General features: G+C 40.2%; 1 protein-coding gene across 21 annotated transcripts in view; it reads left to right on the top strand.

Moving 5' to 3' along the window:
• The window catches only part of GPHN (gephyrin), a 246,991-nt gene that overhangs the window by 53,737 nt on the left and 176,181 nt on the right, over positions 1 to 17,073 (top strand). For all 21 annotated transcript variants that reach the window (XM_081164322.1, XM_081164303.1, XM_081164317.1 and 18 more), the window contains one exon: positions 7,762 to 7,819. In XM_081164322.1, coding sequence (XP_081020448.1) covers positions 7,762 to 7,819 — 58 coding nt within the window. Of the gene's footprint in view, positions 1 to 7,761; positions 7,820 to 17,073 lie in introns of those variants that run through there.

Genomic DNA, 17,073 nt, shown 5'->3' with positions numbered 1-17,073 from the left:
TGCTGGCACTGTGTTTTTCTATAAACACCTTCTGTGTTTTGAATTAAGAATCCAACTAACATATTTTCCCGTGTATAAGATGACACCTATACTTACCATATTAACCCAATTTATCATTAAAAATGTTAAGAAAAAAGTTGTCTTATACATGGAAAGATACAGTATTTAATGCAGTGAACACACAGTAAAAGTGCTGTTAATTCATTGTTTACTGGGGAGAGTCCCCTAGTGGATTTCATATGCAATGCCTATCCCTTTAGTTATGCATATGACACTGTCGTGGAGTGGTTAGATAAGGGAAGGTTGCCAACTTTGGAGGCCCATGGGCACCTGCCTCCTGCAACCACACACTCCCTGACCTCTCCAACACATATGCCATCAAATGCCCCCACTCCCCCTAAACACTGAAACATTTAACGGAACCCAACATTTTCATATGTTTCCTTTCCAAAAACCACAGAAATCAATGATAAAAAACTTGTCAGTTTTCTCATGTTTGCTCAAGCTCCACAATGTGTGAAATTCAAAGCTAAGAATGATTTGCATGCAGATACAGCCCGTGATCAGCAATGATGTTGTGCAACATCACAAATTGTACTTAAATAACTTACCCTTCATGAATCTACAGTTTTTCTTGGTCTTTTAAGCACAAATCCAAATAGGAAGGATGAAGTAAATGCTTGGGATCACCAAATATGTCTCATTTTGTCCTTTTCCTGTTTTGCCTTATGAAGTAGCTAAGCCTTGCTGCATTGTCAGAGGAATCTTCCTGTGAGTCAACCATGCCTATTTCTTGCTACAGGATGAGTTAAATAGTGGGAGATGAGGGTCTCCTCTGATGCAGGAGTGGTACTTGGGGTGTGGTGCATGTAGCTCTGTTTCATAGCACCATTATGACTAATGATTTGAAACTCTGTTTCATAGATTTTAATGAGGCAACAAGAAAAGGCATATCTTTGCAGCGTGAGGCCAGTGAACATCCAGACTTTGAGAAGACATGGATTGCTTCATTTTTTACATTCCAGTGCATTTGTAGGGCAATACCTCTTCCCCTATAAAAGGTGTTCACAGGGACTTACATAAAATAGGAAGTTTGACAGCTGAGCTGTGAAACCTTAGTCCGTATATATTTTTCTGTTGTGAAGTGGTGTGGGAAAAGTGGAATTTGAAGGAAAGACGTGATGACCTGGAAGAGGATGCAAAACCCTTCCACATATCACTTCTTTTCAACTACAGCACTATACCATTCATCGTGTTTTATTTGCAACAAGCAACTCAAGTTCCAAATCAATCCCAGATGTCTTGCAGTGTGCCTTCTGCTGGAAATCTCAACATGGTAGTGAATGAATATTCTGCTGTTCTTCTTGTTCATGACATTCCATCTTACTGTACTGCCACACACAAAAACCCTATGTAGGGATAGCGGATAATTATGACAAAAACAAATGGGTGCAGAAATTACTGCTGTAAGCTATGAACATTTACTTGGATGCAAGCTACATTGAACCCAGTGAAACATATTCTGAGTAAACATGTAAGATTATACATGTAAATCTCATATATAAGATTGGGTTTTTACTCCAAATACCATCAGAACAGTAGTCAATGATGCTGTTAGCAGTGTCTTTAAAGTACAGTTATACCTCGAGTTACGAACGCTGCGGGTTGCGGACCGCGCCGAACCCGGAAGTACCAGAATGGGTGACTTCTGGGTTTCGGCACTTGTGCATGCGCAGAACTGCAAAATGACCTCATGCACAGAAGTGCTGAATTGCGTCATGTGTGTGCGCAGACACATCGCTGTGGGTTGCGAACGTGCCTCCCACATGGATCACATTCGCAACCCGAGGTATCACTGTCCTCTTTTACACTATAAAGTGAAGGGAATGGGAAGGCTGTGAATATGATATAGCATATGCAGGATTTCTAGTTTTCCCTGGCTGGGTGCTAACAGCTGGGTGCATGACGGGGTAAAAAACCAGCAGGTGAATTGCTCCCATTACTGCGTATTCCTGCTAGGAAAGCTTTATCCATTGGATTTCTACATATCATAAGGCTACGGGGGGGGGGGAATTGAAACATCAAACTTTCAAGACTCCCAATGAAGAAACTGAAGATTGTTGAGAAGTCGCAAAAACAGCATTTCAAAGAATACAATGCTGTGTATGTTTACTATGGAGAAAGCCTCTCTAATCTCTTTTGGATTTTCTTTTTAAGTAAACATACAGACTAAGGCTGCAATCTTAGACCCTTACCTGGAAGTAAGCCCAGTTAATTTAATTGTAGTGCCCCTTTGTTGGAATGATGGACAGTTAATATCCAAGACTTCTTTATCAATGGATAAAATTTCTGAGCTAAGCATGCTTCTTTACTCATATCGGAGAATGAAAAAAAATATTTTTGCAGCTGTTGCTCATGTCATAGGACTTTTGGGGTTGGAAGCTCTTGGGTGGAAGTCTTATCGGCTGCTGCAGTAAAAACCAGGAATAATCTTATTGCGTAATTATAAGAAGATGTATTAATGAAACTGTTTAATATTTACTTACTTATGAATAGACATTTATAGACTTGCCCTGTATGCAACTGTACATTTTTTCAAAACTGAGAGAAATTTTCTCAGTCCCCTTTTTCTCTTCTGGAGCTTCAGATGGAGGCTCCCCACCCCCCACCCCGGTAACTGTTTGCCCCTGCCTTTAGCGCCTCAAGGGTCCACCTCTGTCCCACATTTTGCCTCTCAGTGTCTAGCTTCCCTCTTCCCCTTGTGCCAGCCACTAGGCTTGGCTAGCAGCTTCCCTGCTTTCTCTCTTCTTCTCCCATCCCCCACACTGCCATCCTTCACACTTGCTCCCTACCCTTTACCACAGAGAATAATCTTCCCGGGTGACCTCATTTCCCCTTGTCAGCAAGTCACTACAGGATGTAACAGACTAGTGAGCAGCTAAAGGGAAAAATGCTTTTCAAATGAACACAAATAGATCTGTGTAGAGAGAAGCACCGATTTTTGAAAGGTACACATGTACACAAAGAATCTCTGTGGGGAGATGGCTAATTGATTGGTAATTAGTTACTTCATTTGCTATGAAAATACAATGACAAAACACACACATACTTTAAAGAAGCACAAAGCACTTCAAAGGCAGTGAGTAAGGGGGAAATGCAGAGAAGGCTGTGAAATCCTGTAGTAAATGCAATAATTATGCCTCAAAATAATTAAGATTCTGCCCATGGTGTGGACAGTGAGAAGAATAATGTATTTGGCAGCAACCAAACTGCAGCAGAACAGAGACAACTTGTCTCAGGGTGAATACATGAAGCAATGAACATGGCTAACTTAATATATCTCTACTGGTGAGCCTGCATAAGGATGGAGCTAGAATAAAGTTTCTTCCCACTATAACCTATCCTGCTAACTGCTGATGTAAGCAATAAACAAACAAACATGGGTCAACTGACGGGAGTATACTTCTAGCAATACAGTTAGACCTAGGTGCTTCATAAGGCAATGTAGGACTGGAACAATGTGGGTCACTTTTGCTCTATTGCAAGCACTTCATCATCCCCTTCTCAATTTGGGCCTTAAAAACCCTAAAAGGAAAAGTGTGGGTGCATGGAGGGTAGGTTGTAAGCAAGTATCACTTGTGGTGTTGCACATCATTACTGATCACAGGGTACATCTGTTAAGACATCAGCTTTCACTTCCAGTGTTCTAGATTGTGGACTATTAGCCAACATAAGATACCTATAACTCTGAACATAAACAGCATCCCCCACAAAAAAAAAAAATGAATATAACCCATGAGAAAGTAGAGCACATGCATGATGGATCTGATAAAATGTGAGTAGTGTGTGCTTTAGGAGGGAAACACTCAATTTTAATAATTAGTTTTTGGATGGCAATGAAAGATATTGTATTATTTGAATATTATTATCTACTGAGCAAAAGATCATGTTAATTAAAGTGGCATCTGAGCACTTCTGCAAATAACAACAACTAGGCTAGATGGAGTTATTTTTAGATTGCTTCACTGAATTCAGCTGACTCATTTATTAAGGTTTTAAAAGTGGTTTAGTTTATTGCAATTTTCTAAACATAAAATTGTATATAATGAAATTACATTAACAGAGCAATATGGACCACAGTCCCAAAACAACTATAATTTTATTTGAAATCTGATTTCATACTAAATGCTTCTCTAAACATGGGTGGCAATAGGGAGTAAAGCTTTACTATTTCAATACTTCAGTTATTCATGACTGTTGTACAACACAATTCAACACATACCAAGGCATTCTGTATATTCAACAACAAAAGACCTGATGTGGAAGAAATCAAAATGATAAAATATTTTATTTTCCATATTCTGTAGTTTGGGATGACAGACCACAAACAGCAAGGCACATTCTTCCCAAATGTGTTCTTTGATTTGTTCATACTATCTCTGTATAAAATGAGTTCTTTAAATAAAATTTGGCAAAGCTTTTTTATATCTTTAGAAGTATAGTGCCTGTTACTAGCATTATTTTTAGAAATGTGTGCAACAACTTTGCTAAACTGGTCAGTAATAGCTTTCTATAGTAGTATTAAGGTACTATTAAGATGTTACTGAAGCTTTCTAGCTCACCTAGATAAGTTCTAGCAGCTCTTTGTCATTTCTCCTGAAGTTAGCAAGCAAGAGGAGAAAGCTGCTGATCCTAAGACAAAGATGTAGTAAGCTGGAACTAAATCCACAGTTGATCATAGAGTAGTACAGCCGTCCCCAGCCTTACATATATCTTGAACTACAAATTCCATCAGCCCCAGTCAGCATGACCAATGGTCTGTAATGATGGGAGTTGTATTCCCAGGATGGGGAAGGCTATTATGTAGCCATACAGTTTGGCTAAAAAAATACCAAATAGATGAGGAGCGCAAGTTTTGCTCTGCACACCCAAAATCCAAGACTTAAATGTCGATTTAACTCTTGCTCCCTAACCCTGATTTGAAAAAAGGACATGGTTAGATAAGAAACAGCTAGTTTTTAGAAACAGCCAACCTGAAGCTTTATCAGATTACTTTCAGAAGCTGTAATCTTTATGCACTGATTTACTCCTTTTTAACTGGATTGCACAGTATTGGAAATCTTTCTCACCTCAGATCAATACATATGGTGTCGGAGCATTGAAAAGGTGTTCCTGTAACAGAATTTGGGTCAATGAAAGATTTAATTTGAGTGTCTGACAATTTTCTTAGACTTCGCCAATTTCTAGAAGCAGTGTGTGTAGTGCCCACATATTGCATGTTTATTTTGAAAAGCACTAATGTTACACGTTTCATGCAACAATCAGTATGTGTAGCTAACTTGCGAGAGTGACACTCAAAGTGACACACAAAACAAAGGTGTTAGCCCATAAAGAAGCTTGGTAACTATTTTGTGACTCCTGTTGGTCTTGATTTACTTTATTGTGGGTTTTGAGAATAAACTAACAAAGATGGGTCTTTGTTTGTAATATAGGCCACAAGATTGAAAAAAAATATGTTACCCAATTTTGGAGTTATTTTTTAAATTGAAGTTGGCTCTTGTATCAGTGATATAGAGTGTCTAGTACATGAGGACTTACTTCCTGTAGGCCACTCTTATTAACAGAAATTTGTTCAGAAGGTATGTAATTATATACTGGTGTATACGTAATCTACATTGTAAGAGGGATCTATAAGACACCCCCATGTATAAGATGCCCCCTATTTTGGGGGACTCAAATTTAAGAAAATGGGGGAAGATGGCCCAGAGTATAAGACACCCCCTAATTTTTGACATTACTTTTAAAGGGGAAAAACCTAGTCTTATACACGAAAAAATATGGTATTTCACATGGGGAGTTGCAACAAAATGTAACCACCACTGATGGTATTCTGATATTTCCTGCTGGTGTGTTGGGAAGAGGGAATGACAGTGTTTCCAAGCCACTAGATGTTCTCATGTTGGCCTAACTTTTGAATATAGTGTATGCACATAAAATCCAATATGTGTAGGGTCAGATTGTGGAATTGATTCCTAGATTTTACCTGGGCTATCAATTACACTGTGTAATTATGCAATTTTTAGCAATTTCCTTAAGAACAAATCAAGACAGACTTCAGATCAATAAAAGCAGTGAAAAGCTTACCACCAGTGTATTCCTCTGCCAGAGGAGTTAATACACTGCAATGGTCTAAGGTTGAATGACTAGCTTTGAACCCAATCTGTTTTTCACCAGTGATGCTATTAGTCTCTATACAAGATAAAAGCTTACATTTAAAAAACCTGACATAAAGTTTCCCAATAACTGAAAGAAGGCTGATGTGATGGTAATTAGATGGATTAGTCCTAACACCTTCTTTTCAAATAGAAACTATAATTGCTTTGCTCCTAATGTCAGGGGTCTTTCCAGTTTTGTTAATAGAAGTAAAAGAACTGAGAGTAGAGGAGCCCACCATTTTGGATGAGATTCTGAAGAGATCAGGTAGTATAGAATATGGGTCAGAGGCTTTGCCAGGTTTGAGCTGGGCAGTCAGATCAATAATATCACCAGAAGTTACAAATGCCACACTGGAGGTGGTTGAAGAGGTGGTTGAAGAATTGACAGATTCTTGAAAACTTTCAGAAAAATAACTTACCACTTGCACGAAAATAAACAAGTGGGAGTTTCAAAGTGATTTGTTAGTGCCCCCGTAGTAATTTACTACTCTTTTTTTCAAGGGCACGTATTAGTAAATTCCATTTTTATCTCTGCAGCTCTTTTCTTCCGGTAATATCTAATATTAATGCAGATCAGGGGGGAAATTGCTGGCACCTAGCAGGATAAGAACGTATAAGTATTTGTACTTGTTTTAACTGCTGGAATATTTTAGCTGTTGTAATATGTTTCAATTGAAATGTATGCTTCATTCTGTACTGAATTTTATTGGTTTGTGACCATAATAAGCTTTTTCTACTACCGTATAGACCTCTATATACCGTACTTTTCTGTGTATAAGATGAGCTCCCCCCCCCCCAATTTTTTAAGTTTAAAAACGTGGGTCGTCTTATATCGTGTCTGACTCTTCATGACCCCATGGACCAGAGCACGCCAGTCTTCTACATGGAATATAGCAATTAAATATAGAAATTGATACGGTACTTGCCACCATACATGCTCTGGCAGTTGCAGCTCCTCGCAGTGGCGAGCAGCAGGCCCTCCGTAGTCTGCTTGCCTCCTCCCACTCAGCCCGCCCTACGGCTGGGAGGGAGGCTGAAGGCGGTGTGCATGCACACAAAAGCTTATACCCAGAACAAACTTAGTTGGTTTCTAAGGTGCTACTGGGCAATTTTTTAAATTTTTTATTTATTTCGACTGCATCAGACCAACACAGCTACCCACCTGAGTCTAGGGATGACTTTGTAACCATTAGAAGTCCTTTACTGAAGTTTTGTTTTGTAAACATTTGATCCTTGCTCATGCAGAAGAGAAACTAGAGATGAGACATTTGTAACATGCAAATAAAAATCGCAAGCACATTTAAAACAAGAGCTTCTTTAAACCTCATGTATGCAAATGTCCACCATGTTAGCTAATGTACCAACTTCAGATGTTTTGTCTAGCATGCCAGTGTGCACTGTTGCGGCAATGCATAAGCTTCTTGGGTATCTTAGCGCAGTTTGCTCCCAGAAATGAACCATAGAGATGGGCTTATGTGGTTAGCATCAATTTGTTTATTCCATACTGTTACTGGATTTTGAGAATATTTTCTTTTCCAAATTTCAGGTTAGGCGGGACTGTATCTGCATACAAGATAGTGCCAGATGAAATAGACGAAATCAAGGTATCATTTTAATAACCATTTTTGTTCAGTGCTTTAATTTTTTTATGTATGCTGAAATGTACAATGATGATTTACTGATTTTAAATTAAATTACTTAATAATTAAATTCAAGTTTCTGGTCATTCAACAGCTACCACAACACCTGGAATAACATAATGGAAGTATTGCTTTTGTCTTTTCTATTCATTTGTTCAAGCTCCTTTTTACACAGAATGTTGATTAATTATTTTAGCTGCAATTCTGCAAAGTCAAAACCATTTGCATCAACCTGGGAAACAGCACAAAAGCTTTCCTGTCATACTCTATTTTTAGCTTGTGTATTAATTAATGCTATTGAGCATTTAATTAGGCAATAGTTAAGCTCTGCTTTCTAGTCGAATCAGCAAAGTAAACTGGCTATTTTTTTTAAGTATAACAAAATGATGTGGGGCATCTTAGACTAACAAGTTTCTTATGGCATATGTTTTTGAGGACTACAGTTTATACCATCAGGGTTTATCCTGACCTGAGTTTTTTAGGGGGTGGGTTGAGGTCAGGATGACACTTCATTCATCTGCTAATATGGATTGTGGTTCACAAAAGCTTACATCATAACAACTTGTTAGTCTTTCAGGTGCCACAAGGCTCTTTTGGGGTTTTTTGATGCAACAGATCAACTCTCTGTAAATTTGATGATTTGGCTGATGGTTCAACATAAAAATCTTACTTAGAATATTTAAAGATTCATTCTTCTAAGTTATTCACAGAAAGCTGTGATAAGAATGTATTCTAAAAATCTTATTTTTTAAAGGATTGTTTTAAATGTAGCAAAATAGTCCTTGGTAAAAAGTTAGAAGGGATTACTCCATTTATTCCCAAATCTCACAGAGCTACAGTTGCTAGGAATTTGTCTACAACTGTTGCTTCAGCTTGAAATAGCTGGCCCAGACACAGAGGGCAGACTATAATTTCTGCTCTACCTTTCAGATCAGGGATGCTCTTGTTTCCTAAGGCAATTTGGAAATATTAATATGCAGCATTCCTCAAAAGAAACAGAATATGCAGACAGACAGTGGGGCAATTTGCCAGATTCTTATAAAAGAAGCATTTACTCTGCTTGGCTACCACCCTAGGATTATTAGCTCACCAGCAGCCTAGGTTTATTATTGTCAATTCATCTTCATTATCAAAGAAAGTTTCATATGAACTTTCTTCTGCAGAGGCAAGACTATCTTAGCAGCTTTTGTAGAATCCATTACAATCCTATGCTAAGATGTGATGTTCATATTTGTTTCCAATATTTTAACCTCTAGTTTAAGAATTGCTTTGGGATTATGATGAAACCTATTATTACTACACAGAATTTTGCAGTTATTCCACTCCATCCCCTCAGTGTTAGTTCTCTGAAGCAACTAGTAGGAGGAGTGGAAGGAATTGGCATTATTTTTTCTTGTATGAGTTCAATTTTAAAAGACGCATGCAAGTCATGACAAATCCACACAATTTTAAAGGCAGCCAAGAAAGATATATCTCTGTTATAAAACAGTTATATAGAAAACCTCTTAGTGCATCCTAACATGTTGTGTAGAACCAAAGGGGGATAATGTTCCGGAAGGCCTGTGAACTCCATCTTGGTAGTCAAGATAAACTTGGGATTAATTGGTAGTTGCTGCAAGAATGAGCTCATATATGTTTATACACTTACTTTGATATGCAAATTGGCTTGCTTTGATGCTATGCTGATCTGTGGGCTTGGGAAGCTTGGTTATTGTCCTAGGGATGGGAGCTATCCATAAGACTTGGAGGCTTGCCACATATGCCTTCATCAGCAGATGAACCAATGGGAGGTTCTGGCCAAACTGACATATACTGGTTTTTGTATAAGTAATGCACAAATGCTTTCCTGAGTGTAGGCTGTTTTGGTGTCTGTCCCAAGTCTGTAAAGACAGAAAGGCTCTGCAGGCTGTGTTGAAAGTCTATGCCTTCTAAGAAAGCATTAGAACTGATCACTGACATTTTGGACATCTTGCTTTGGTATCCCTGCATCAAACCACTTCCACAGGCCTGTGGATCAGGACACATGTGTGCCTCATCCTTCAGTGAGTCCATGCTTACGAGTAATGGAATCTGCTCCTAAGGAATTTTCTAATTTCTAATTAGCATTTTTAGAAACTGAGGGTCAAACCAGATGTTTACATGTTTATTAAACAACTACTTGTCTATTGACCTATAAAGCAAGGATAGGGGTAAGTAAGTGGATGAGAGAGAAGCGTGAAACTTACTACCATATTGTACTTAAACTTTCCCTGCTTGACTGCTTTAAGCTGTTTCCCCCCAGTCTAGTTCTGATTCTGTAAATGAGTTCTGCTCCTTTCCCCCCTGCATTCATTTTGATATAAAATGTAGACCCTGCCTCCATTTTATATGGATATGAACAACTACATGTTTGATAAATGCAAGCACATGAGTTTTTGTCCCCCCTGGAGGAAGCTGGTTATACTGGAGTTGCAAGAAAAGGGTTGTGTGACTTGCGACAGCTATAGTTTTTGGAGGGAAACAGCCAGGGAAGGTGGTTGTTTTAACTGCTTAGTTTGCCGTTTGCTTTTGATGATGAAAATTCATCTAGGCAAGTGAAACCAAATTAGGGAAGAGTGGCATTCTTTGTTTTCACCCGCTAGATCAATTGAAAAACCTGATAAGTGCTTCAACACAGAAATCCCCCCCCCCCCAGCCTCTAATGTGCAAATAAAAAAAAAATCAACTTATGATAAAACTGTCTGTTCAGATCTCTGGAAAGCCAGCTCTGTAACAATAAAAATATTCCTACTGAAGCCTATCAGAGCATCTGGTCTATTTATTGATTTGATTTATTTATTAATTTTGTAAACTGTGTGATAACTGAAGATCACAGGGCAGTTCACAACAAAAAAATACAAAATGAGAACTCAAAATACATAATGAAAAAACAACAACAACCATTAATCCCCCTCCCACAAACGCATTAAAAAGCCCATAGAATGTTTGATCAGCCAAATGTCTGCTTATAGAGAAACATTTTCACCTGGCACCTAAAGACATTTAATGAAGGTGCCAGGCAAACCTCTTTGGGAAGAGAATTCCACAAATGGGGAGCCATTGCAGAAAAGGACTGCTCTTGTGTTGCCACCCTCCAGACTTCTCACACAAAGGAGGACCTCGGATGATGATCACAGGGTCTGGGGCGGTTCATACGGGGAGAGGCAGTCATTGAGATATTGCTGCCTGAGCCATTTAAGCACTTTGGATTGGGCCTGCAGTACAGCTAGAGTAGCTAATTCTCATTATGATCTGTTACACCTGATAAGGCTGGGGCTCAAGATTATGTATCTATTTTGTATTATGTACTTATTTGGGCAGCAAATAGCTTTAATCTTGGAACTCTTGTAGAGCAGGACTGTAGCTGTAAATAATTTGGAGTCCTTTGAGAAAATGAAAATTCATATTAAACCATGTTTTAAGTCTAACTATTTCTTATTTGACTGTGTGCCAGAAATGAGACAATGACTTGATTAAATATTTCATCCATTTAAGCTCCTGAACTCTTGTGTTTTGCATTGGAGTCATTTTATCCCAACTGTAGTTTAAACAGTTAGCTTTTTGTTGTTGGTATCAAAGCTGTCCTTTATTTTAAACAATTTTAAAATGCAAAGCTACATGAACTGCTTGGCAGCGGAATGATTGCACTTTAAAAATGAGGCTGTCCTTATGGTGATGCATTCATAGGGGCTTTCACAGAGTAACATTTACAGAGCAACTCCCTTATGAGGAATTATTATTATTATTATTATTATTATTATTATTATTATCCCGCCCTCCCTGGCTAAAGCTGGGCTCAGAGCAGCTAACAACAAGTAAAAATAGCACAGTGTACATAAAATCGCACAATTAATTAAAATACATTCTAGAATCAATTCAGAATCAAATTAATGGCAACCATCGGGTTAGAGTTCTATGAAGATTACAGAAGGAGAGAGGGGGGTCAGACTGTCCCTTGGCCAAAGGCCTGGCAGAACAGCGCCGTATTGCAGGCCCTGCGGAAAGATGTCAAGTCCTGCAGGGCCCTAGTCTCTTGTGACAGAGCATTCCACCAGATTGGGGCCACGGCCGAAAAACCCCTGGCTCTGATCGAGGCCAGTCTAACCTCCCTGTGGCCCAGGATTTCCAAGATGTTTTTATTTGAAGACCTCCATGGGACATACCAGGAGAGGCAGTCCTGTAGGTATGAGGGTCCTAGGACGTATTGGTCTTTAAAGGTTAAAACCAGCACCTTAAACCTGATCCTGTACTCCACTGGGAGCCAGTGCAGCTAGTATAGCACTGGGTGAATGTGATCCCGCGGCATGGACCCCTTAAGGAGTCTTGTCGCAGCATTCTGCACCCGCTGGAGTTTCTGGGTCAGTCTTAAGGGCAGCCCCACATAGAGTGAGTTAGAATAATCAAGTCTGGAGGTGACTGTCGTGTGGCTAGGTCAGGGCGAGAGAGGTAAGGAGCCAACTGCTTAGCTTGGTGGAGATGAAAAATGCCGCCTTTGTTATAGCTGTAAAAAGTAATAATAATAATAATAATAAATTTTATTTATATCCCGCTCTCCCCAGCCGAAGCCGGGCTCAGGGCGGCTAACAATAAAACAGTACAAAAGTACAGCATAAACAACACTCTAAAATCATTCATTATAAAATTAATTAATTCAAGCCACTGGCAACCATTGGGCCAGAGCTCCACGAAGATTGCCGAGGGAGGGAGTCAGGCTGTGCCCTGGCCAAAGGCCTGGTGGAACAGCTCTGTCTTGCAGGCCCTGCGGAAAGATGTCAAGTCCCGCAGGGCCCTGGTCTCTTGTGACAGAGTGTTCCACCAGATCGGAGCCACAGCCGAAAAAGCCCTGGCTCTAGTTGAGGCCAGCCTAAATTCTCTGTGGCCTGGGACCTTCAAGATGTTTTTATTTGAAGACCGTAAGTTTCTCTGTGGGGCATACCAGGAGAGGCGGTCCCGTAGGTACGAGGGTCCTAGGCCGTATAGGGCTTTAAAGGTTAAAACCAGCACCTTAAACCTGATCCTGTACTCCACCGGGAGCCAGTGCAGCTGGTATAGCACCGGGTGAATGTGATCTCGCAGCAAAGACCTCATAAGGAGTCTTGCTGCAGCATTCTGCACCCGCTGGAGTTTCTGGGTCAGTCTCAAGGGCAGCCCCACGTAGAGCGAGTTACAATAATCCAGTCTGGAGGTGACCGCCGCGTGGATCACAGTGGCTAGGTCAGGGCGAGAGAGGTAAGGAGCCAACTGCTTAGCTTGGCGGAGATGAAAAAATGCTGCCTTTGTTATAGCTGCAATCTGCGCCTCCATGGAAAGGGAGGTGTCGAAGATTACACCCAAACTCTTAACGGACGGTGCTGGCACTAATTGCGCCCCCGCAAGAGATGGGAGTTGCCCCCCCAATCCCATATCGCCCCGCCCCACAGGACCTCTGTCTTTGAAGGATTTAGCTTCAACCGGCTCCCACATAACCATCCAGCCACAGCTTCCAAACATCTGGTCAGTGTGTCTGGGGCCGAGTCAGGATGGCCATCCATCAACAGATAGAGTTGGGTGTCATCGGCATACTGATGGCAACCCAGCCCAAAACTCCGAACAAGCTGGGTGAGGGGGCGCATAAAGATGTTGAAAAGCATCAGGGAGAGTATTGCACCCTGAGTGCCAAGGAGTGGCGCGATGACAATTCCCCCCCAAGCGCCACCCTCTGTCCCTGACCAGAGAGAAACGAGCGTAGCCATTGAAGGACTGTGCCCTGGATCCCCACGTCGGCAAGGTGGTGGTCCAGAAGCTCGTGATCGACCATGTCGAAAGCTGCTGACAGATCTAGAAGAATCAGCAGCCCCGACCCGCCTCGATCCAGCTGTCTACGAAGATCATCTGTTAGGGCAACCAGAGCCGTCTCGGTCCCATGACCAGCGCAGAAGCTGGACTGGAATGGATCCAGAGCCGATGTTTCATCCAGAAACCCACCAAGCTGTTCAGCAACTGCTCTCTCAATCACCTTACCCAGGAACGGAAGATTCGAAACCGGGTGGTAATTGGATCGATCTAAAGGATCTAATGATGTTTTCTTTAAGAGCGGGCGCACCACTGCCTCCTTCAATTCCCCTAGGAATATCCCGGTGCCAAGGGACAAATTGATGATATCCCCCAGGAGGGCCCGCACCTCGTCTGGACACACTCTAATCAGCCAAGACGGGCACGGGTCGAGAGGACAAGTGGTGGGCTTTCCAGCTCAGAGGAGTCTGTCCACATCGGCTGGGGATATCCGGTCGAAGTGGCCCAATACTGGACCCGAGGACAGTTGAGGGGCCTCCAGTTCCTTTATTGTATCCAAATTGGCAGTATATAAAAGTATATAAAATTATGCATGTAAAATTATGTAGAAGTATATAAAATTATGCATGATATGGAGAAAATGGATAGAGAAAAGTTTTTCTCTCTTTCCCATAACATTAGAACGTGTTCTAAACAGATTTAATATATGTATATAGTTTTGATTCTATCAAGGTTTACTAGTATTTTAATTACTGAGTTTTTGTGTTTTAGCACTTCTTTCCTTTATCTATAAGCTGCCTTGAGTCCCATCAGGGAAAAGTGTGGCATGAATAAATTAAGATGATGATGATGATGATGATGATGATGATGATGATGATGATGATGATAGAACTTGTGGGCATCCAGTGAAACTGAATGTTGAAGCTGAAAGATTCAGAACAGACAAAATAAAGCGCTTCTTAACACATCACATATGGGATTCATTCCCACAAGAGGTACTGATGGCCACCAACTTGGATGGTTTTAGTAGAGGATTAGACAAATTCATGGAGGATAAGGCTGTTGATGGCTAATAGTCATGCGGGCTCTTTCCTATTCATTTCAGAATACATCTAAAACATTACAATCCGGACAGATTTGAAATTGGAAGCAATGGACTTCAGTGACATAACTATATAAATGCCTATCTGCTTTCATCACCATAGGCTTAGTGCTTGGGGAAACACTGTTTATTTTGTTTTCCCCATATTCCTCTATTCCTCTTGTGCTTTTTTTCTTTATAAACCCCAAATTATATCCTCTACCCTGCTGCTGTTTTTTGGCATTCTTGTGAAATCTCTTGTGGATGTGTGTGCATACATTTCTGAAATTAGCAACAATACCCATGGTATGAATTTAAAAACAAAGTACTCTTGACACCTCAGAGAGTAGTTGATTTCATCTCAGCACGATCTTTATAAATTTCTTCAGCAGTTATGTTCAATGGTAGCTATAAAGGTTTTCTTTTTGCCTTTGCTCTTGTTAATTTCATGCAGGTGTAAATAAATGCTGCTGCTACTGCCTTTTCTATCACTAACAAAAACATCATTTTCTCAATATATTTTTTCTTGATTAAATCAAGATACACTTTTGTCCATCCAAATCTGCAGCTGCTTCTGTCTGTATCTAGACTCACCTCATTTTGTTTAATCTAGAGGTAGCCTTTCAAATCTGTTTGTAAAGTATTGCTGGGTTTGAAAACTGCTGAGCCTCAAAGCTCCTGACTGAAGTCATGTTGTTTAACCAGATATGGGAGATGCCATCCAGTTGTCGCTGAACTACAACACACACATCACCCCTGATCATTTTGGCCATCCTATTTGGGGCTGCTGAGAGATGGCAATCTGATATCATCTAGACCATTAATACTTAACAATGCATTCCCAACCATATTTGCTCAGGAGGTGTCTCACTGAACTCACAAAGAGATAACCAATTTTGGGAAGAGATATGGATTTTTTCTGGCAAAGAAAATGGAAAGAATGCCTGAGAAAAAGGAAAAGAATGAGTAAAGAGCTGGAGCCCAGTTTTACCAGAGTTCAGTGTTAGAAAATGAGAAGTCACCCAGTGGGTGATTAAGCAATATCAATTAAGATAGAAGAGGATAAATCAGAAAAGGTAAATTGAGCTGAAGGTCATCTGTGCAAGGAAAAGAAAACAACACCTGGAGATAAAAAACATGAAAAGTTGTATTTATTTTGGTTTTATTTTATCTCTGTATTTGTTCAACAGTGATCTATAATTGTATATGGACTATGTAGATTGTCACCAGATCTTGTTAGATAATGCTCTATGCAAAATATTTTACAACCTTTTTTTCTGGAAATTAAAATACATATATAAATTAAAAAACATCAAAATAGAACCAAATAAAGAAATATATAAAGCAACAAGAAGGAAACCCAGGAAATAATCTTTAAATGGGATATACAGGCAACCCCCGTATTTGCATGGTGGGTGCATTCCAGGTCATTGCATGCTTGCGTGAAATCACATGCAGTTTGAACACCCCGCTCTGCCCCTCCCCCACTCCTGCTCTGCAAAAAAGCACTGTCTTACAAGCTGTTTCCAACATGTTACTACATCAGTATAGTTCTGTTATTTGTGAATTAATATTGAATAATTCTTTTAACTCTGTTTTGTTTAAAAAAATAATAGCAATTTTAATGTAATATCAATTTTGAGTTATATTTTCTTTATTACAGTCATTTCTTATTTTTTTCCTCTGTAGAAAAAATATATATAAAATCAACTTTTCTTTTTACATCTCGATGGGGCATGGCTCCATTGTTAATTCCACCCACCCACCCACCCAAAGAATAATTCCAATATGAATAGAGACCAATTTTAAAATAAATTGATTATCTTTGCACATTTTCATAATGTTAGTAATTTTTTTAATCATTCACACACACACAAACACACACAAAATAAACTAAAGATAAAGAGCATAAAGGAATACTGTTATAGCAGGTTGAAAGCAGCATAAGGTTGGATTTTACAGGATCATGTTCATCACGATTGTCAGAGCTGCTTCAAGATCCTAGCTCACAGAGGATCACGCTAGCCAGCGGTCATTAAGTAAAAGTCTTTATTGAGTTACAGTTTCCATTCCCAAGCTGCTGCGTGCAACTCTACGTCTAATGGCTAGATCGGCGAAGCTCCGTCTGAGTCTCCGCCCCTTGTGCACCAACTTAATATCCTAGCCCTGCTCCACCTTTTCCGCCTGACTGCTCTCCTCTGGGTCCCTCTGCCCCCCGGGGTCTCTTCCTTCCGGGATTCTTCTGACGCCGACCCCCCGGAACTCCCTGTCTCCTTGCGCCGGGCTTTAGGACCTGGCTCCCTTTCCTGGCTGCCTACTGCGTCACTTTCCTGTGCATTTGAACTTG

The sequence above is a fragment of the Podarcis bocagei genome, assembly GCF_964188305.1.
Source record: "Podarcis bocagei genome assembly, chromosome: 1".
Classification (NCBI taxonomy): Eukaryota; Metazoa; Chordata; class Lepidosauria; order Squamata; family Lacertidae; genus Podarcis; species Podarcis bocagei.
This window is presented reverse-complemented; position numbering and strand designations above follow the sequence as displayed.